We start from the raw sequence: 21,946 nt of genomic DNA on the forward strand, positions 1-21,946 counted from the left end.
AGAAACGTCAAAATTCAGTTGTTTCCGCAGCTGGTTATAATTTTTCAGAATAAAGCTATTGAAAGTAGGGTGCATTTTTTTTTGCTGTTTTTCTAGCAATATTTCTAATGAAACTATAGACTTCCTTATATAGTTGAACGCAGAAAAAAATATCTTCCAGAATTGGTAAAAAAATACATAATGTGCCATTTTAACAAATTTTCTTATGGGGCTCTGTAATCAATCATTTTTTAAAATTTATGTAAAACTATTTAAAAGTAAAATTCATTGCATATTAAAAAAATGAGGGTCACGGTTAATACAAACTGATTAGCTTCTGTTTATAACAAACAAACGTCGGTTAGGACGAAGTATTAGAATGAACATAAAGAGACTGTAAACAACAAGGGTCAATGAAAAATATGGATTCAGTTTTAAAGAAAACTAAATGTGAGTAGCTTCGTTCTGTTTGTAGTTAAAATATCCGGTCTGTTATGTATTTTTTTTTAATGTTATTTATACTTTAAAACAGCAAACAGCAAAGGTTTTTCATTCTACTATTAAAATAATTATCATAGAATAATATATGATTTAGCACTAGATTTAACCGCATTTCTTTTTGATAGCCACTCTCATCATTTTGGCTGCCACTTGCCACAAGTCCATTTTTTTTTAAATACAATTATTTTCAATTTCAGTTCTTTATTAGCTTCTTTCAATTTTTTTTAAATACCTAATTTTTCTTCAACTCAAATTCTAATAGGCTATTATTCGTTGGTTGTCAATTTTTTCTTATTTTTAGCTTCCTCTGCTCAAGAATTTGTAAACAATTTATTAAATGAAGGTGCAAAATATACTTGTGATGACTTATCGGAGGATTTTCTTAATCGTGATGATTTACCTTCATTTTATAATGAGGAAATATTTAGAAGGTTAGTAGATATACTTATACAGGATGTTTCAATTCGAGTGAATCAAACTTTAACCACAAATAGAACTCAATAAATAATTCAGAATTGTTGGCTTTGGTTTCTAAAATCATATTATTTATGAAATCTTTGCTATGCTTATAACAAATTGATTTTCAAATTTGGTGTGGTGTTAACATTTACATACAATTTTTGTAGGTCAGTGGCGTAGGAATGGGTAGTAGAGCGGAATTATTTTACCCCAACATCTACGCCAATGACCTAATAATCATTTGGGATTCAGTTTTAGATTCCGTGGACAATTTTACATAAAAAAGGTATACTTGTTGAAAATCGGAATAGGGTATCGTTTTACCAAAAATCTCGTTGAATGATAAAAAAAATCTTGAATATTTATCGATTTTTTTACAAACACAATATTTCAAATCTTAAGAATAAAATGACAGTTCCTGATGACAGATAAGTCATTATTGCTCAGTTGTTTATTCATGGCAATCATTGTGGACGGATACTGTAATGAACGCACAGCGCAGATTTAAAATTAATATGTAGGTATAATTTTTTAAAGAAATTATATCTGTTTGAAACAAACGGACCGTTGAATGAGCGAGGATACCTATAATTGTTCAGAATGACAAATGGAATTTTAGAGAAGGCGCCATTGAGCATGCTGCCCACCACACTGCAGCGCAAGCGCAATAAAAAAAATGAGCTCAGAGAAGGAATTCAGCACATTACGAATGCAATAAATAATACACAAGGGATTATATTTAAAATTTACTAGTCGTAAATGTAGAGTCATTATTTAATATTGTTTTGCATTCTAGGGTAGTAAGAAAGATAAAATAAAAAAATTGTTATGCAGAGTAATTTACTTTATGCGCGGCAGCAGATAAATAAAAGTTAATTACCTTAAGAGGAATACAACCTAGTTAGTGGATAACTATCACGATGATTTCATGACTAAACATTTCTGAAATTATTATATTTAGGGTTAATATTATACGGGAAAGGAGAGCAATATTTATTTATTTATTTATTTATTTATTTATTTATTTATTTATTTGTTTATTTATTTATTCATTCATTCATTCATTCATCCATCCATCCATCCATCCATCCATCCATCCATCCATCCATTCATTCATTCATTCGTTCATTCATTCATTCATTTATTTATTTATTTATTTTACAATATTCAGCGGACAAGCACCCAATTACAGATTTGGTAAGTGTACGATGCATATACTTGCAAAATGTGAGCAAGTCAATCTCTTGCTTTGCAATGTTTTGGCGAATATTTGACAAGTGAAGACATACTTTCAAATGTATTCATATGGCAATTACGATACGTCATTTGGTTATACAAATATATGTACCTCGACTAATGTTCACACATACTCACATTCTTGACCATTCGCACTATTCTGCATTTGTTTATACAGGGTGTTATTAAGTGAAGCAGCAAAAATGGTACCAGTGAATGTAGAGCCAAAAATAAGAGGATTGAAGTAAAAATACCTTATATGAAAGTTGCACCCTGAGGCGATATACCCTCTTAAAGGTGGAGATTGAAATTCACATTTTAATTTTTTTCTTTAACATGAGGAACGCTAGAGACACGAAACTTGGTATGAGCATCCTACTAATAAAGGCACAACTTTTCAATATTTGTTCGATAATTGGCGTATTTTTTAAAGGAGTGAAACAGTCAACCCCATTGCAATATTTTATTAGAATTTTTTATCTGAATCAAATTATTTACTTAAAAATATTTATTGGGATGACTGATTTATTGCGCAACTTTTATACCTCTTGTAATTTTTCGATAAAACCGATAGTTTTCTAGTAAAAAATTAGATGCGTCATCGTTCACTAAAGGGGTAATTGCGAAAATTTGTGAAAATAAAGTAGGCTGATGTCATAACAAATAAATTGTTATTTATCATATTAATAAATTGACACTTTCTGTCAACCAATAATTAGTACCAATTGATTAATTTATTATCAGAATAATTATGGCAAATAATATTTATACCAATGACGAATATGTCAACATGCTCCAAGTGTTTTTCGAATCCAGAAAAAATAGTAACGCTGCAGTAAGATTATACCACCAAAGATATCCAAACCGACCGATTCCTCATAGACAAACATTGGCCTCGGTGGAAAGAAGGCTTCGCGAAACTGGTAAAATTCAGCCCAATCGTGAGGGTGCCGGAAGAAGGCGTAATGTCCGAACTGTTGAAACTGAGGAAGCTATACTGGAACATCTAGAACAAGACTGTGGTACAAGCACAAGACAGGTGTCCAGGCAACTGCAAGTTTCTCACAGTCTTGTGTGGAATGTAGCTCATGAAAATCTTTTATACCCTTTTCACCATCAACCCGTGCAAGAATTGAATGACCCTGATTTACCTAACCGCGTGGATTTTTGTCAATGGTACATTAATATTTCCAGGCATGACTTAAATTTCCTAATGAATATACTTTTCACCGATGAAGCAAAATTTCCTAGAGTAGGTGCAGTAAACCTTCATAATGTTCATTCATGGTCGGAAAAGAATACTTATGAAATATTTGTTTCAAGATGTCAACATAATTTCAGTTTAATCGTTTGGATGGGAATTGTAGGAAATACCTACTAATAGTAGGTCCTTTTATTCTTCCACACAGGCTTGGAGCGGCCGAGCATCTTAGATTTTTGAACGAAAATATTCCAACATTACCCCTCGCTACACGTCAGGTGATGTGGTATATGCACAATGGCGCCTGCACATAGTACACTTGCCGTTAGAGAATGGTTAAATTTAAATTACCTGAATCGCTGGATTGGTCATAGTCGTGATGCCCCTGTTTGTTGGCCTGCACGTTCACCTGACCTAACGCCTATGGATTTCTTTTTGTGGGGACACATAAAAATTATTGTTTATGCCGCTCCTGTTGTTTCTTTAGAAGAACTACGCTTAAGAATATTTCAGGCAGCAGATGACCTTCGCAATAACCAAGAACTGTTTGTGCGAGTGCGTTATAACTTCAACAGACGTATTGGGTTATGCTTGCAGCAAAATGGAAATTATTTCGAGAATATTCTTTAAATTTAATTCTGTATTTCTTGTTTTTCGTTTGTATTAAATTTTATTTCAGATAAATAACTTTACCTAATACATGTCCCATAGTTATAAGTTATCAAACATTTTTCATTCATTAATAGCAAATTATTCTTAATGTTATTATTAAATTACTAGCTTATTGACAGAACGTGTCAATTTATTAATATGATAGATAACAATTTATTTGTTATGACATCCGCCTACTTTATTTTTACAAATTTTTGCAATTACCCCTTTAGTGAACGATGACGCATCTAATTTTTTTACTAGAAAACTATCGGTTTTATCGAAAAATTACAGGAGGTAAAAAAGTTGCGCAATAAATCAGTGTTTCCAATAAATATTTTCAAATAAATAATTTGCTTCATATAAAAAAATTCTAATAAAATATTGAAATGGGGTTAACTGTTTCACTCATTTATAAAATACGCCAATGATCGAAAAAATATTGAAAAGTTGTCTGTTTATTGTTATTGTTGTTAAAGAAAAAAAATTAAAATATGAATTTCAATCTCCTCCTTTAAGAGGGTATATCGCCTCAGGCATTCAACTTTCATATAAGGTATTTTTACTTTAATCCTCTTATTTTTGGCTCTACATTCACTGGTACCATTTTTGCTATTTCATTTAAAAACACCCTATATATACACCAAATACATATAGAGATCAGTATTAAATACAGTTACCCGCGAAATTTAATAACAAGGATTTTCTGCTCTGCCATACCTTTCGTAGGTACTACTTAAATATTATTCAAAATGTAAAATAAGTTGAAATGAATCTTAGGATGGCAATATTTTTTTAATTTTAAAGTAACTTTAAACTTAATTATGAAATTGGCCTTTGAAAATATTATTTGTGTTAGATTTCTTATGATCAACAAAGATAATAAAGCAGACACAACTTTATTCTAGAACTTATTTATTTATGAACTCCATAAACCTAGTGTCATCCTGTTTCTCCACGACTAAATAGAAAATTGGGATTTTTTCCATATTTTACTGAATTGAGGTGTATTGGAAATATATGCAGTGTAATTAACAATGTTGTGCAAAACCGTACTTATCTTATCAACTTCGACGTCACCTGTTACATGAGTGTTGTATAATAATGAAAAAGTAATATTGACGGTTGGTAACAGAAAGCGCAAAAACTAATGTATAGGTGGGGCATTCTGGAAGGAAGCCTGGTTAGTCGAAGATAAGTAGTTGAAGTGAGAACAGTGTGCAGATAGGTAGCAAGACGATCGGCGGGTAGTGTGACAAAGTAGTGTGAAATTAAGTGTTTAACCGGTATTAGTTAGCAGGTAATATTCTTTAAGTACTTTGTTGTTAATTGTTCTATGTAATCTTATGATTGTGATGTTTATAGATGTTTCATGATAATAATTCTTTGTATGTTTAGCTTTATGCTCAAGGGCATATATTTTTCTAAGGTAAAATTGTTATAATTGTCCTTAAAGATTGCTCATTATTTATTTCATGTTAAAATACATATATATTGTTGTAACTGCGAGACATTACAATAACGACTTATTTGTTTCACATCTAACTTGTTTTTGTTATGATTACGTTATATGTAAAATATAGATGTTTCATGATAATAATTCTGTATATGTTTAGCCTTCATTATCTTACGCTCAGGGGCGTATATTTCTCTAAGATAAAGTTGTTACAATTATTATTATAGATTTCTCATTATTTATTACATGTTAAAATATGTATATTGTCGTGACTGCCCAGATATTGCATTAACGACCTCTTTGTTTCACATTTAACTTGTTTTATCATGATTAGGTTGTTCTTTGATTTCTTGTGCTCACTTTATGTCATACGTCTATACGAGCCTTGTTGAGTTTACTAACATTTTCGCCCGTGCGGAACGAATCTGGATTAAGCTCGATTGCCTCCCGTATGGGACTCCAGTGTTATGAAGGATCTTCCGAAATCTCAACTATAGCTGGATTGCCTCCCGTATGGGACTCCAGTACCTTCCGGCTCTGCCGGCTAACTAACACCAAACCTCTTCAGTTTTACTTGGAAGTGTGTATGACTAATATGAGGTAACAGATGACATTTAGTGACACATTAAATGAGACAGGTCTTATTTATCATTAGCAAAGGTTCTTAATTTATGCCTTTGGTTAGCGGTTGTTTTGTATTTATATTTGGGTGGTAAGAGCAACGATCGTGGGTTTCTCTGCCATGCTCTTTCCCCACAGGAGCTCTAGATGAGCCTGGCACTCTCATTCTATGTTAAACGGTTGTTAATGTTTTTGTTGCTCTTTCTATTTGTCACATGTTTAATTTGAAGACTGTTGTACGTAAATAATAAAGTTAGGTGTATTTACTCTGTCTTTGTTTTATAAAATTAAACCATACATCCCCTCTAAAAAAGTTAGTAGCCAGCCTTCCGGCCATTAAAAAAATAAATACACACAACGTAGGGATTCCTTATGACGATCACATATTTTTGGCCACAACTACGTTTGTATTCTTTTTTCGACCGAACCTATACTACAATGTTGACTCTTTTTTGTGTAACACTTTTTGTTCTATCTCCAACAATAAAGTGGGGGGGAGACTTCAGGACAATTTTCTTTTAAATGCCGATTACTCTAATTAGCCTTAATGGGATTTAACAAATTGTCCTCGTTGCAAAGAGCTTTCTTTAATATATCGACTGCATTTTAAGCTATTTTTATTTATAAAACGTCGCCGCTAGGGATCCTTATATGACATGCTTACAAATTTCGTAATTTTTCTTAGAAAAATCAAATGGATTGGTATGTTTGTTTTTGCACGATGAAATAGAGCATTGAAGGCCTAAGACGTCAGTGAAAACCGCAACTCGATGTCTTTCTTCTAAGGGTAGATATTAGCACACAAAGTTTAAATTATGAATAATTATTACATTTCGCTACGAAATTGACAAAGTGGCCGCTGAAAACAAATAAGTTGCGGCAATGAGACAATGCAGAAATAATATAATATAAAAAAATATTCAGATTCATTCATTGTTGTTAATGTGCTTATTACCTCCTTTCTAACTGAATTTGTAATTCGGATTTTAAATTAATTCCTAAAAATAAATGATTCTTGCAAATGAAGAAGCATTTGACATGTTAGCGATTTTCTTCGAATGCATGAGAAATGCAACTCTTGCTACTAGGGTCTATGCGGTGCAATATCCTGAAAGACGTCATCATACTAGAAGAGGAAAATCCGCACTGGATGGAAAAAGTGCAATATCAGGGTCGCTGGTTTGTAAATGTATGGTGTGAAACTCTTTGTAGACAAATAATTGGGCCTTTTATTATTAACGAACGCCTTAATGGAGAACGTTATCTAATTTTTTTAGGAAATGAATTGCCACTTCTTTTAGAAGACGTACCTTTGGCAATTCGTCGTGATATGTTTTTCCAACACGACGGCTGCTCTGCGCATTTCTCTGCAAACGTTTGAGAATTTTTGGAACAAACATATCCTGGCAGGTGGATAAGGCGTGTAAGTTTATTCTCTTGACCACCCAGGTGTCCAGATCTGACTTNTATCGACTGCATTTTAAGCTATTTTTATTTATAAAACGTCGCCGCTAGGGATCCTTATATGACATGCTTACAAATTTCGTAATTTTTCTTAGAAAAATCAAATGGATTGGTATGTTTGTTTTTGCACGATGAAATAGAGCATTGAAGGCCTAAGACGTCAGTGAAAACCGCAACTCGATGTCTTTCTTCTAAGGGTAGATATTAGCACACAAAGTTTAAATTATGAATAATTATTACATTTCGCTACGAAATTGACAAAGTGGCCGCTGAAAACAAATAAGTTGCGGCAATGAGACAATGCAGAAATAATATAATATAAAAAAATATTCAGATTCATTCATTGTTGTTAATGTGCTTATTACCTCCTTTCTAACTGAATTTGTAATTCGGATTTTAAATTAATTCCTAAAAATAAATGATTCTTGCAAATGAAGAAGCATTTGACATGTTAGCGATTTTCTTCGAATGCATGAGAAATGCAACTCTTGCTACTAGGGTCTATGCGGTGCAATATCCTGAAAGACGTCATCATACTAGAAGAGGAAAATCCGCACTGGATGGAAAAAGTGCAATATCAGGGTCGCTGGTTTGTAAATGTATGGTGTGAAACTCTTTGTAGACAAATAATTGGGCCTTTTATTATTAACGAACGCCTTAATGGAGAACGTTATCTAATTTTTTTAGGAAATGAATTGCCACTTCTTTTAGAAGACGTACCTTTGGCAATTCGTCGTGATATGTTTTTCCAACACGACGGCTGCTCTGCGCATTTCTCTGCAAACGTTTGAGAATTTTTGGAACAAACATATCCTGGCAGGTGGATAAGGCGTGTAAGTTTATTCTCTTGACCACCCAGGTGTCCAGATCTGACTTGTTTAGATTTTTATTTATGGGGCGAATAAAAGAGCTTGTGTTTTCCACCAGACCTACTACAAGAGACGACATGATTGAAAGAATAAGAAATGTTATTCAAAGTATTTCAGTGGACTTCCGTTCTATCCACTCGGCAGAGAGTGATTTCTTGTATTGAAAATGATGAACGGCATTTTGAGCATCTAGATTATCCATTTAGGGTCTAATACAGGGTGTAACTAAATAAGTGTAAAACATTTAAGGGGGTGATTCCTCATCGAAAAAAAGATAGGATCTTTCATATAAAGAAACTTCATTGGAGCATCCCTTGTTAAGATACAGCCCCTTAAAGGGGGTACATAAAATTTGTTTAACAATTTTTTTCACAAGCACTAAACAAGTTACAATATTGAAATTAACCTGACATTTTCTACTACCAAAAAGACACTTAGCCAGTAATTTATTTGGTTTACCCCATGGTAGTAAGGGGTGGAAAACGCAACCCCTAAAATTTATTTCCAACGTAATTTTTTGTCTTATTATTTTTTTACCATTTAAAAAATTATTTCCGATAGCCTGTTTCATTCTAAAAAAAAATGTCTCTTGAATTTTTTGCCCAAATTAAACCAGTTCGCAGTAAAAAATTATTTTACGAACAACTACAGAGATACATCGTCATAAATGCGGACTGGATTTACTGTTATTTTGTAGTTACTACCTGCATTAAATGATTAAAGGGGAATAATCAAAACTAATTTAATAATAACAAAACATACAACATGTAGAAATCATAGTAAATGTTCAATATGTCTACCTTCAGACATTACGCATGCGTCTAGACGTCGGCGCATTGAGCCACGTATTCGCTCAAATATTCCTGGAGTCTCTCTAATTACCCTGCACGCATCGATAATGCGGTTTCTTAAGTCCTCTACATCGCGAACAGGAGTACGATAAACCAAATGCTGCAAATGGCCCCAAGTAGACAAATCCAGAGGATTGAGATCCGGGGATCGAGCGGGCCAATTCTGTGGTCCTCCTCGACCTATCCACTGATTTGCATATGTTTCAGTTAAATGCTGACGTGCTACTTGACTAAAATGGGCGGGAGCCCCATCATGCATAAAAACCATATCCCTTCTGACGCCCAAAGGAACTTCCTCCAGCAGTACGGGATGCACTTCTCTTAAAAATTGAACGTATGCCTCACCATTTAATCGAGGAGGTAGAAAATGAGGCCCAATTAAATAATCCCCAATAACTCCGACCCACACGTTAAGAGAAAACTGTTCTTGATGGTTAGTTTCGACAATAGCGTGAGGGTTTTCATCAGCCCATATGTGGTAATTATGAAAATTAATAATCTTGTCCCGAGAAAAACTACATTCGTCTGTGAATTCGATCGTCTTCAGAAAGTCACGATTTCTTCTAATCATTTCCAGCATCCAATTGCAAAATTCAAGACGGTTCGGAAAGTCTCGCGGTAACAGTGCCTGTACTCGTTGCAGATGGTAAGGGTATAAGAGATGTTCCTTTAAAATTCGAAATACCGTCATATGATCAACATTTAGCTGGAAAGCAATCTTTCTAGTACTGGTAGTAGGTTGTTCTTCTATCAAATTAAGTACTGCTGCCTCAAGCTGTGGTGTTCTTACTTCTCGATGGCGACCACAATCCTGCGTTCTTTTGTTGAATGAACCATATTCACGTAATCGTTGATGAAGTCAGACAAATATTCTATGTGAAGGATGCTGCCGTTGAGGATACATTTCAGCATATCTTGTAGAAGCTTCTAACCCATTCCCCTGCGACAGACCGTAAACGTAATGCATATCAGCCATTTCCTCATTTGTGTATGCCATTTTAATAACAAGTGAATTATTAAAGTAACAAATTAAGAACAGAACAATACACAATTAGTATTACTTCAATTTCAAAAATTTACAAACTGACAGCTTGATTCCAATTTAATTGTCAGTATCGCTAATGGCGGCCTACTAGATAAATTAGTTTCGTATTTTCGTTTTATGGCGATATGTATCTTGTTCGTAAAATAATTTTTTGCTGCGAACTGGTTTAATTTGGGCAAAAAATTCAAGAGACATTTTTTTTTAGAATGAAACAGGCTATCGGAAATAAATTTTTAAATGGTAAAAAAATAATAAGACAAAAAATTACGTTGGAAATAAATTTTAGGGGTTGCGTTTTCCACCCCTTACAACCATGGGGTAAACCAAATAAATTACTGGCTAAGTGTCTTTTTGGTAGTAGAAAATGTCAGGTTAATTTCAATATTGTAACTTGTTTAGTGCTTTTGAAAAAAATTGTTAAACAAATTTTATGTACCCCCTTTAAGGGGCTGTATCTTAACAAGGGATGCTCCAATGAAGTTTCTTTATATGAACGATCCTATCTTTTTTTCGATGAGGAATCACCCCCTTAAATGTTTTACACTTATTTAGTTACACCCTGTATATTGTTTTTTTTTACGGTTTTTTATAAACCTTATTGTTATTACTATTACATTCGTTCTCATTATTATTCATTTTTAATTATTATATTTTATAAGATGTTATAGTTTCTTTGGTAGCTTCAGAATTCTGTCTAGAAGTGGTAAGCAACTCATATTACGTCAGCAGGATGCGTAAATTCATAATTTAAACTTTGTGTGCTAATATCTGCCCTTATACGAAATATATCGAGTTGCGGTTTTCACTGACGTCTTAGGCCTTCAGTGATCTATTTCATTGTGTAAAAACAAAAATACCATTCGATTTGATTTTTCTAAGAAAAATTGCGAAATTTGTAAGCGTGTCATATAACGCTCCCTAGCGACGACGATAATCTTTAAATAAAAATAGCTTAAAATGCAGTCGATAGATTAAAGAAAGCTTTTTGCAACGAAGCCAAATTTGATAAATTCCATCATGGCTAACTGAAGTAATCGGCATTTAAAAGAAAATTGTTTTGAAGTCTCCCCACCACTTTATTGTTGGAGATAGAACAAAAAGTGTTAAACAAAAAAGACTCAACATTGTTTAAGGATTACACTGCATATATTATTCAGTAAAATATGGAGAAAATCCCAATTTTCTATTTAGTTGTGGCCGTTACGCCATCTAGCGGCCATTTTAGAAACTAGCAAACATTTATTTACTATTTATTTGTTCATCATTTGCTAAATGATGGTGTCAATTTTACGATTTATGTATCTCTCACATCTGTAAGTTTAAACTGGCACCGAAATTTTCACTAATATACAGTTTGTTCCACAGTTTTTAACCGTATAACTACTAAATTTACCGTATAACTTTACATGGCTGCAGTGCTAACTCCATTTTAAAAGATAACCTGAGATTTATTCTCGATTCGCCTTTACTAACATTCATTTTCCAATATTTCCAATTTTTCAATATTTTCCAGGGGTCAAAGATTCTTCTACAAACATGTATTCGCATTATTATTTTCCAAAATCCTTGGGTTAATAACTGTTTTGTCAGTGCCATCAATCCTGAAAGTAGTAATTTTTACTAAGATGTCAGGTACTGAGGTGACAGCTTACAAGAGGTACGCGGCAAATATTTTACACATGATGGTCTGGTATGGTTCCGATTTCAAACCTGGTTCCAAGTAAGTAAACAGTTATTAAAGTGAACATATTATTTCAGTATGTAAAATGATGGGATAAAGATGATATATTCTTGACAACTACTACGTGCATCAATAACTTTAAATTTAGAAAGTGATCATAAACCACCAAGCAAATGTTTCTGTTCTGTTAAAGCTTGAAGCACTAATCCAAAAGTTGAAGCAAACATTTTTATAATAGCCGGTAAGAATACGCCCCAATAACAAAGTTGATCTTTAGGCAAATAATTTTGGCTAATCTAATTTTAACGATATTATTCTAGTTATTCCTCAAAGTTTCAAAGTTTCAAATAAATGAGTTCATAGGTCTTCGAAAAAAAGTCATAATTCCCTCACAACTTTTTTTATTAACAAAATTTGGCTACTAATTTCAGGGTCTACAATATGTACCCTTCCTTCAGGCAAAAATGTAAATATTTTTTTCACCTATACAGGGCGATTCAGTCATTGATTTTAAGAAGCGATAGAGAAAAATGAGTAGGTATAATACAATGGCGTGATTAAAAAAAATAAATGCATATTTAAGCTGAAAAAAAGTAATTCCAAATCATTATTTAACCCCCTTTTCAGGCTGTTACTGACCTTCTGACGTCAGCCGGTTATTCACAGTATTGCGCACGGCAACGATATGAACAAGGCGCTCTAGATGCAACGTTGCCATATTTATATATTTTCGCTCATATAAAGGCAATAAACGGTTTGCCCACGTCAGCCAATAATAATTTAAAATGCTATAAATTATTTTTTATAATTATGCAATCAACATATTAAATTGTTATTGTTGCCCAGCAAGAACCTCGAGGAGTTCTGAGCATGCCTTACCAAAAATCAGTTATTAACATCATAATGTTAATTTTTTAATTTGCTGTAAGCCTTCGGGCTTACAGCAAATATTTAAATACATTACCGTTATCGTCTATGCACAAGTGTACACGTTGGATAGATGAGCGGCGGATGCGATGGAATAAACCAGGGTTGTTACGTATTTCTTCAGTGGCATCTTCGATACGATTCCGCAACTGCTCTACATTCTCTACCTCGGTGTGATAAACGCCAGATTACATATAATCCCATATACAAAAGTCCATAGGATTTAGGTCCGGCGAGCGCGCTGGCCATCTTATGGGCCCTCCTTTCTCTATTCACCGATTTGGACATTGATCGTCTAAAAATCCACGGACATCACGAGCAAAATGGGCCGGAGCTCCGTCGTTCATATACCACATATACCGTAGCAACTGAAGATGAATGTTTTCAAACAATTCTACTAAAAATTGAAAGTAACGCGGCCCATTCAGGTGTTCAGATAGAAAATGCGACCCAATTAACCGATCGCCATATACTCCTGCTACACATTGACATCGAATTTCCTCTGAAAGCTAAACTGACGAGTAATGTGCGGGTTTTCATCTGACCAAATGTGACTATTATGGCTGCAAAGAAATTAGCTTTGTTTCACTTTAAATAAAATTTAATATTGAAGTTACAAAACTCCAAGAGTTCAAATAATTTTCATTACAGAAATAATGATATAAAAAAACAAAACTCACTAGATAAATTATAAAGAGAGGGTGAAATGTATATAGTATTTAAATATTGACTGTAAGTAATAGAAGAGAGACTTGTATATTCCATAAAAAGAAAACAATCGGACGGGGACAAATAAACAACTCAGTACGTGTTTCCGACCTAGGTTAACCTGTCCGGGTCACTAACCTTCGAACTCACTTTTGCCTTGCACGTGCACTATATAACTGTACTAGGATCGTATTCGATGAAAATTAGAGCAAAAAGTTGTCGGTCTTTTATCAAAGGAAAATCTTGTCATCACTTTTAGGCGGCGTAAGATGAACCATTTTAAATTTAAAATGGAATTGAATATAAAATCTGAAATACCGCAATACGCACTGTGTTCTGGTAGTAGCTGTAGTCGCCCAAGTGCATCGAATGTACGAAGTGGTCAGTTATACGTCAAATACTAATGTAGCGAGCTTGGTCGTAAATCAGAGAGCGCCCCCAAAAAACAAGTAAACAACAAAGGCGCGTATAAAAGTAAAATGTAGTACATATGTGGAATTTAAAAAACAAATTGTATTTATAATAAATTACATTTAAAATAAATAGTTTATGAGAATAAAGGAATTTTTGTAGGAACAAGGGTGCCAGACATGAACTGATCCCTTCGTCCCTTATAATGTATAAAGAAATTATAATTTCTAAAACCCTTAAAAGCGTATTGCAAACATTTTTGCCTCGATACACGATAAATAGATATTTTACCTTAAATATTGTGATAACAATTGTTATTTATTCATTAATGTTGATGCTAAAACAATAAATGAATAGGGATGATTGTTTTCGAATGTACGGTTATTACAATTTATCATTTTTAATATTATTAAAGTTTTCACATTTTTTGATTTATTATGTTAAATAATACACAATTTTGGTATTATGTTCAATTTATTATTCAATATGCAGTTGCGTGCAACCATAATAAATGTAAACTTTAGTGTAAATGTAAACTTTGGTGTATGTAACCTAGGTAGGTACTTATTGTACCTGTTTAAAATGCCAGCACGAGTAAAACAGAATTCATCCGTCCAGACCACTTTGTTAATAAAGTTAGGTTCTGCTGCACTTCGATTTAGGAACCAATTGCAAAATTCAAGACGATTGGGGAAATCAGCTGGTTCTAAAACTTGAACTTTTTGAAAATGGTACGGGTTGAGTGAATCCTCGCGCAATACCCGCTAAACTTTGATTTGTGATATCTCCAGTCGCCTTGAAATTGTTGTGGAAATAGTAGGCTGCTCCTCAACTAAATTTACAGCCTCTATCACATTTAAGTCATTTTGTCGATGTCCTGCACGTTCTCTGCGTGGTATGATAGACCCCGTATCACGAAGAGGTTGGACGGCTTGCACAATTGTCCGCGGACTTGGGAAATTCTGTCTATCAAGGAAACGTCTCCGATATTCAATTGCAGCAGCATTTGCGTTCTGTACGCACTCACTCATAAAATCACCATATCCACATATTCGGCATTCGTATACAAAGCCATCACGACCGACAATTTAAACAATCCGAAACTAACGGTTTCGCGTGTTTTCCAATCCATATCCCCTCTCCATCTGTATGGTGTGATCTTCACTCCTTTGCGGGAAAAATTCGGGAGATATGGAGGGTAGTAGATTTGAATAAACGCTTTAAATTGTTAATAGTTTTGTAACCGTGTGTAGTGTATTTCGTATATTCGGGTATTCAGTGTGCCGACTTTATTATTTGATAAAATACGGTATGCCTACAAACAGGTAACTACCTCTGCTTTATTTATTTTCTGTTAACGAAAGTTGGCTTGGAAAAATCAGGCTTGTTAAAATATTTTGCACTAAGTTAATACAATTGTTAAAATTATTTATAATATATATATTCGTATATATGTATACGTATACTAAAACGGATTAAGTGGATACGTTTAACGCGGAACCCAAAGTAAATGTGAACCACAGATTATGATGTGAACTTGGCAATGCTGTTCTCTTCAGCTGACGAGTAATATCACGTAACAAAATTTTCCGAGCATGGGTTGATTTCCTTCATTTTTAAAGGTCGAGTAAAATTTTTTTCCGATTTTCTGTCTTTATTGAGCCTTCCGAATACGTGGTTAAAATTAATGACATTATGACTGAATCACCCTGTATATATTTATATATATTTATTGTTTTTTTATTTTTCATTATATTTAACGACTACTTTATACAGGGTGTTAATTAAATATGTACAATAAATCCAACAGACGATTATTTGACTGATTTTAAGACAAAAAGTTCATATATACATTGATCCGTAGCTGCTACGTTTTGAAGAAACAGGGTGCTAAGTTAAGTTAAAATGCTATTGGGTAAATATCTTAAATACCCTTTACCCAATTTTGTTGTAAATTGGCAGTGTTATTTGTAGTGTTAATGGGCTAATTTGACCCTAACTTGATTAGATTTATTAAGTCCAGTGGCATCCGGAGCGGTACCTTAACGAATATTTTAATGATTATTTCCTATTTTTTCCCCATTTTTCTTGTATGGTCCAGGGATATGCAATTAAGTGGATTTTAATTTTTTTTTCTCCAAAAATTAAGAAAGATACGAAAAACATTCTTGACAAAAATATTCGTTAAGGTACCGCTCACGGTGCCACTGGACTTAATAAATCTAATCAAGTTAGGTTTAAATTAGCACTACAAATAACATTACAACAACATTGGGTAAAGGGTATTTAAGATATGTACAAAATAACAATTTTTTTACAAAATTTTAACACCCTGTATCTGAAAAACGAAGCATCTGCGGATCAATGTTTATATGAACTTTTTGTCTTAAAATCACTCAAATAATCGTCTGTTGAATTTATTATACATACTTAATTAACACCCTGTATATACAGGGTGTCCCTGAAAGGTATGTACCAGCGAGCCACCCTAGATTCTTATAGTCATACTACAACGATTTACGCTTATTTATCTATATGCAATAATGCACCATAAGGGAGCTAGGGGACGACAAAGTTTTTGAAAAATATCAGTAATCAGTTATAAAAAGGAAAAGATTTGAGCGTTTAAAATGAAATTTAGTATGTGGAAATATATTAGTAAAAGACTTTTCCTGATGCAATTAATGTTAATTACCATCTTGCACAAATGACTTAAATTGGATATCTCATTTAAAAAAATATTAATACCTTTTTTATCATATTTTTTTGCTGAAAGCTAAAATTATTTAAATACATTTTGTATATTCCAAACTTTTGTTAACTCATAATGTTTAGTTGCAAAAAAATTCACGTCGTTCACTTGCTCCGCAGATATAGAATTTCTAAAATATATTAATATGTCAATCTTCTAGCAACATCAGCATTTAGTTTATATTTGTTCCAGTTTTAAAATAATTTGTTGAAAACATTCGTTTGTTCTGTTTATCCTAAATTATTTCTTCAAAAATTTGTTTTATACCGGGTTACAGCCTTAATTTTTGAGAAATATGTAATAAGCATATCTAATACCTACGCCACTGGTTTGATTTGAGACATATTTTTTTACGTTAAATAGGACGCGGTGCGGAAATCGAGATTTTTACCAATGCTTCGAATCCAACTACAAAAACTGTTTACATCAGAAGACTCTGATGTGTTGGAAAATTTTAACCCAGTTTCGAAACGCCATGAATGCCAAAAAATCGAACTGGTACACGAAATCAACTTGTCTTATATAAATATAAAATAACAGCTTTATTCTACGATGGGATAAGTCAACAGCCATGAATCGCCCAAATCCGGGGAGACCAGATGTCAAAGTCCATATCTAAGAACAATTCTAGAGGATTGACAGAGCCACCATGAAGTTGGATCGGACGTAGACTCTCATATCTTGCAGTTATATTACCAGAGCAATAGTCTCTGGCCGGCTTGTGTACACGTGCCGAATTCAAAGATATTCGCTATCTTTCGATACCCTGAAGTCGTCCTTACTTATTTAGAAGGAAACGTCCCAATAGTACACTGAGGAATCCACACAACAGGCTCAAAAAACCTTAATAACCAAATACGTTTTCTGAATTCGTTGGACGATTTCCAAGTTTTTAAAGCATTTGCAGAGAAGACAAGTACACAAATATTTTTACAGTTGAAATTGTCTTGTAAATCGAAGTGAATCGTGTCATCTGCTATTTTCCTATGTCTATTAGAGTTTGAGATACTTTGGAATTCATTTTAACATACACAGAAATAAATATTTCATCATGGTATATCTATGAATTTATTAATAAATATGTTTCAGATTGTGGAAGTCCATTGCGAATATCAGAGAGCAACATAATTCGACAAGTAATCGAATCTGTTCGGCGGGGATGAACAGAATAACTCAAAAGGATATGGCTATTGGCCAGTTCGCTTTTCTGGGGATCTCTCTATGTAGAAGTAAAACGCTGGGAATCCATAAGACTTCCAACCAAGAATGGGAGGCATTTATCCACGTATGGAGAGTTATTGGATATCTAATTGGCATTGAAGATAGGTACTCAGTATTCATATTCATTGACATTTATCTAACAAATTTTTCTACTTATTTGTACTTTTGCATCCCATGCAGATTGATTGTGAGTATATTTTCTAAGTATGCTGTTCCACTAACTTCAATACTAAAGGATGGAAATACTGTCAGTGCGAAATCAGCGCAAAAAAATAAGTCGAAAACGTTGTAACTGATAAATTTGAATACAATTACAAATCGAACTCACGGTTTGAATTGAACAATTGTTTATTATGTACCTACAATTTCAGTTTTGCAAAAATTATTGATAATTGATTTCCTTACCTTGGTTTGCACGTCTAAATTCGAATATTGTCTCGCATATAAATAACTGATTGTACGCGGGAGCGCAAATGGCTCCATCTGTCGTGCAGACTCCCAATTGTGCCATTTAAATGGCTACAGTAGGAAGCGACCTGCTAACTGCAGGTACTTTGTTGCACGACTGCCACCCACAGAGGGTGTAACACAAAGTTTGTGTTGTCAGTGCCGCGAGAAACAACTACTCCGAGAACTATTTGCCCCTACCGGCATTGAATTATACTCGTGACACCTAGTGTAACAGCTAGGATCGCTTGTCAGTTTAACCCACCAGGCACAGGCTCTCGGAGTAGTTGTTTTTCGCGGCAATGTATTTCCTTTTCGTGATGATACGACGAAGAACAACTGGGTCGTTTGTCGGTTGTCGCACCTATGACACACTGATGAGGACTAATAAGTCCGAAATCGGTATGTGCCTGATGGTTTAAACTAACTGACAAACGATCCTAGCTATTGCACTAGGTGTCGCGAGTATAATTCAATGCCGGTAGGGGCAAATATCTCTCGGAGTAGTTGTTTCTTGCGGCGCTGACAACTCTCAGTAACTGATTGTCTTGTTAATAAAATCTTTAGCATTTTTTTAGCTTGTTGTTTTGTCTTCCCCACTAACCATTTAATTTAGTTTGACACGTAGGTACCAAGCGTGTAGGTGAGAACTGTGAGAAACTGATCCAATAGCAGTCACTATTGAGAGGAGTGGTTTGTTTGGTTGGTAGATATTTGGAAGACATTAAAGTTGAGGTGTCCTTGAATCATTTAGAATTAGATTCCTGTGTAATTTTTTTTGTTATGTTTTGTGGTTTCTTGAGGATGTTACAGGTTCAAATCGCAAGCGCTAATTCTTTCTCATTTTTTTGAACCGTTATCTTCTTATTCACTAGGTCCTGTAGTAGGTTTTCCACATTGGCCATATACTTAGTTGTGTGCTAGATGACGGTAGAGTTTTCTGGACGAAACAGTGTGTCTCTCAAAACGACAAAAGTCTAAACCGACGATGTGGTATTCATTATCAGTTATTCAGCTATATCCTTTTGAAAAGAGACAGTAGTCCAAAATCACTTTTCATAAATTCAGCTAGTATTATTTTCTGTTTTAGGTTTAATCTCTGCGATGGGACCCTTGAAGAAGTTAGAGAAAGATGCAATATTCTGATGGTGCAAGTCTTCCGACCAAATATAGAGCAAAAGGATGAAAATTTCATAAAAATGTCACGTTACATGGTCCACGGACTTTGGTGTATAAACATATTGATAAAATTCGAGACGGTGATGTATTACTTGCATATACTAACGCAAAATGAAATTAGCAACATGAAATTGCAGTCGACATGTTATAAGTTGAATTCATCGCAAAAATTTAATTTAAATTTGCTTATAACAATTGTGTACATGCTCAGTTGGAATTGGTTTAGGATATTCCTAAATTATTTCCAAATTCTGTCATTATGGTTAATGAAGGTCTTTCCAGTGTTAGCAGCTTACCAGTTTGGTTTATCTAATGCGCGAGTACGTATTTTATCCAATAATAAAACTAATTAAAACGTGCCATAACGTTGAGTTTTAATATCCATTAAATGTTATAGTAGTTGTGATTTGTTTTATTTCATTTCCACAATAGCAGAGTGGTAGAGTTGTTTCAAAATCTTATGAGCTTTGACCTTCATATGCGCAGAAACATAATTCCGACCGTCGTCTAAATTATTCCACGTCCTAAAAACATTACATCTATTATTCACAGTCTATCTCGAGCTCTCGTGGAGTAAACAAGCCTTTGATCCGGTTACAATCATAATAAAATGCCCAATTCTTTATTATTTTAATTTAAGTAATAAAATATATATATAACGAACGTTCGCCAGTTGGCTTTATTGATGTCCGAGCGCCTTAGTTCATTTCTGGTTGTAATGAGGCACGGGGTCTAATTCTGAGTCAATGTTTTCAGAACGTGCTTATTAGAAGAATTATGCGTATACGCCACGCCTTTCGCGCATTTCGCTGCTCATGAGATTTTAAAACTACTCTAGCTTATGTTGAGTTTCAAATAAGAAATATTTTTAGAAGAGCTGTTTTAAAAATAGTTATTTTTTTAGGAAGAAAAATTCACAGCGACTTGTTCTTCCAACTTACGCATTATTCTTCCATTATATAAACATGTCAGCTTTGTAGTACTGCAATTATTTTTGTTTAAAAAACTAAAATTTATTTATTGTTAGCCATAATTATTCCAACTTTGGTACATTCCACTTGTGGGCCAGTCATTATAGCTTTTTTTCGGGAAAAAAAACTATTTGAAGTTTTTTTGCGAAATATTGTTCAGAAACGTGTTATAAACAATATATCAAAAAATCAACTCGAGGCTAGTTGGGAAATTTTGTTTAAAGAATGGTCAAAGTTATGGAAAAGTGTTTTTTTGACTCGCGTAAAAAAACTATTATTCATAGCAAAAAAAAGTTTATACAAAAAAGGTAGATATTAAATAAGCCTATAAAATGACATTTGTTTATGCGCAAGAGCTCAAAAATGGATCGAAAATGTCCGGTTTTTTCAATTGCTAATAACTAATGCAATTTTCATCGCAGACACATGTAATTCAGGATTTTTGAGGCTTTTTACACCCTTAATAAATGGTAAAAATTTCAACCCGAAAGCTTCATTGGTTTGGCGTTGGCGGAATTTGTTATCTAAGAAGATGCTATTTTCAGTTCATTTTTCCCAAGCTCAAAAGCGTTATAGAATTTCATTCATTAGTTGCTTTTGTACCTAAATAGTTGTATTGACGCATTTACTGAGAATTTAATTTTTCAAATTTAATTTGTTCAAAAATGAAAAAATGTTAATAATTATTAAATTGTTAAGATAGGTAATTATTATAAAATGAAATAGTAACGTCTATAGTTTAGTTAGTACTATTTTTCCAGCTCCATCGATTTGAAGCCGCTCGATCATTTTCCTGCGCGCATACTCCGCTTCGCTCTCCCCACGCGTTCGATAAACCGAGTAATAGAACGCATTGCCGCTATCTTCTTTTTTGCAATTAAATAGTTGAATTCACCTTAATGTTAATGTAGAATGTGAAAATATAGCTCTTAATGTATACTGTCGCCAAATTTCGGCTCTTAATATTAATAATTAAGGTCACTGCGCTTAAATAAAAAAATATATATATCTCAGCTTTTAATCAACTTAGGACAACGATTTTTTTTAAATTCGAAGAAAAATAGTACTAACTAAACTATAGAGGTTACTATTATCTTAACAATTTAATAAATATTAACATTTTTTCAGTTATTTTTAAACAAATTAAATTTGAAAAATTAAATTCTCAGTAAATGCATATGTCAATACAACTATTTAGGTACAAAAACAACTAATGATCGAAACCCTACAAGGCCTGTGAGCTTGGGAAAAATGAATTGAAAATAGCATCTTCTTAGATAACAAATTCCGTCAACGCCAAACTAATGAAGCTTTCG

The 21,946-nt window shown here is 33.5% G+C and overlaps 1 protein-coding gene across 1 annotated transcript; it reads left to right on the forward strand.

Moving 5' to 3' along the window:
* The first annotated feature begins 338 nt into the window (after window positions 1–338).
* Window positions 339–20,053, forward strand: LOC108905468. The gene is made up of 5 exons (XM_018708338.1): window positions 339–429; window positions 782–911; window positions 11,847–12,053; window positions 17,902–18,138; window positions 19,571–20,053. Exons 1-5 carry the CDS (start codon window positions 393–395, stop codon window positions 20,010–20,012), a joined length of 1,053 nt encoding a protein of 350 aa, XP_018563854.1. The 5' UTR covers window positions 339–392; the 3' UTR covers window positions 20,013–20,053.
* The last annotated feature ends 1,893 nt before the right edge of the window (window positions 20,054–21,946 follow it).

Source organism: Anoplophora glabripennis, unplaced genomic scaffold, assembly GCF_000390285.2.
Source record: "Anoplophora glabripennis isolate ALB-LARVAE unplaced genomic scaffold, Agla_2.0 scaffold267, whole genome shotgun sequence".
Taxonomy (NCBI): Eukaryota; Metazoa; Arthropoda; class Insecta; order Coleoptera; family Cerambycidae; genus Anoplophora; species Anoplophora glabripennis.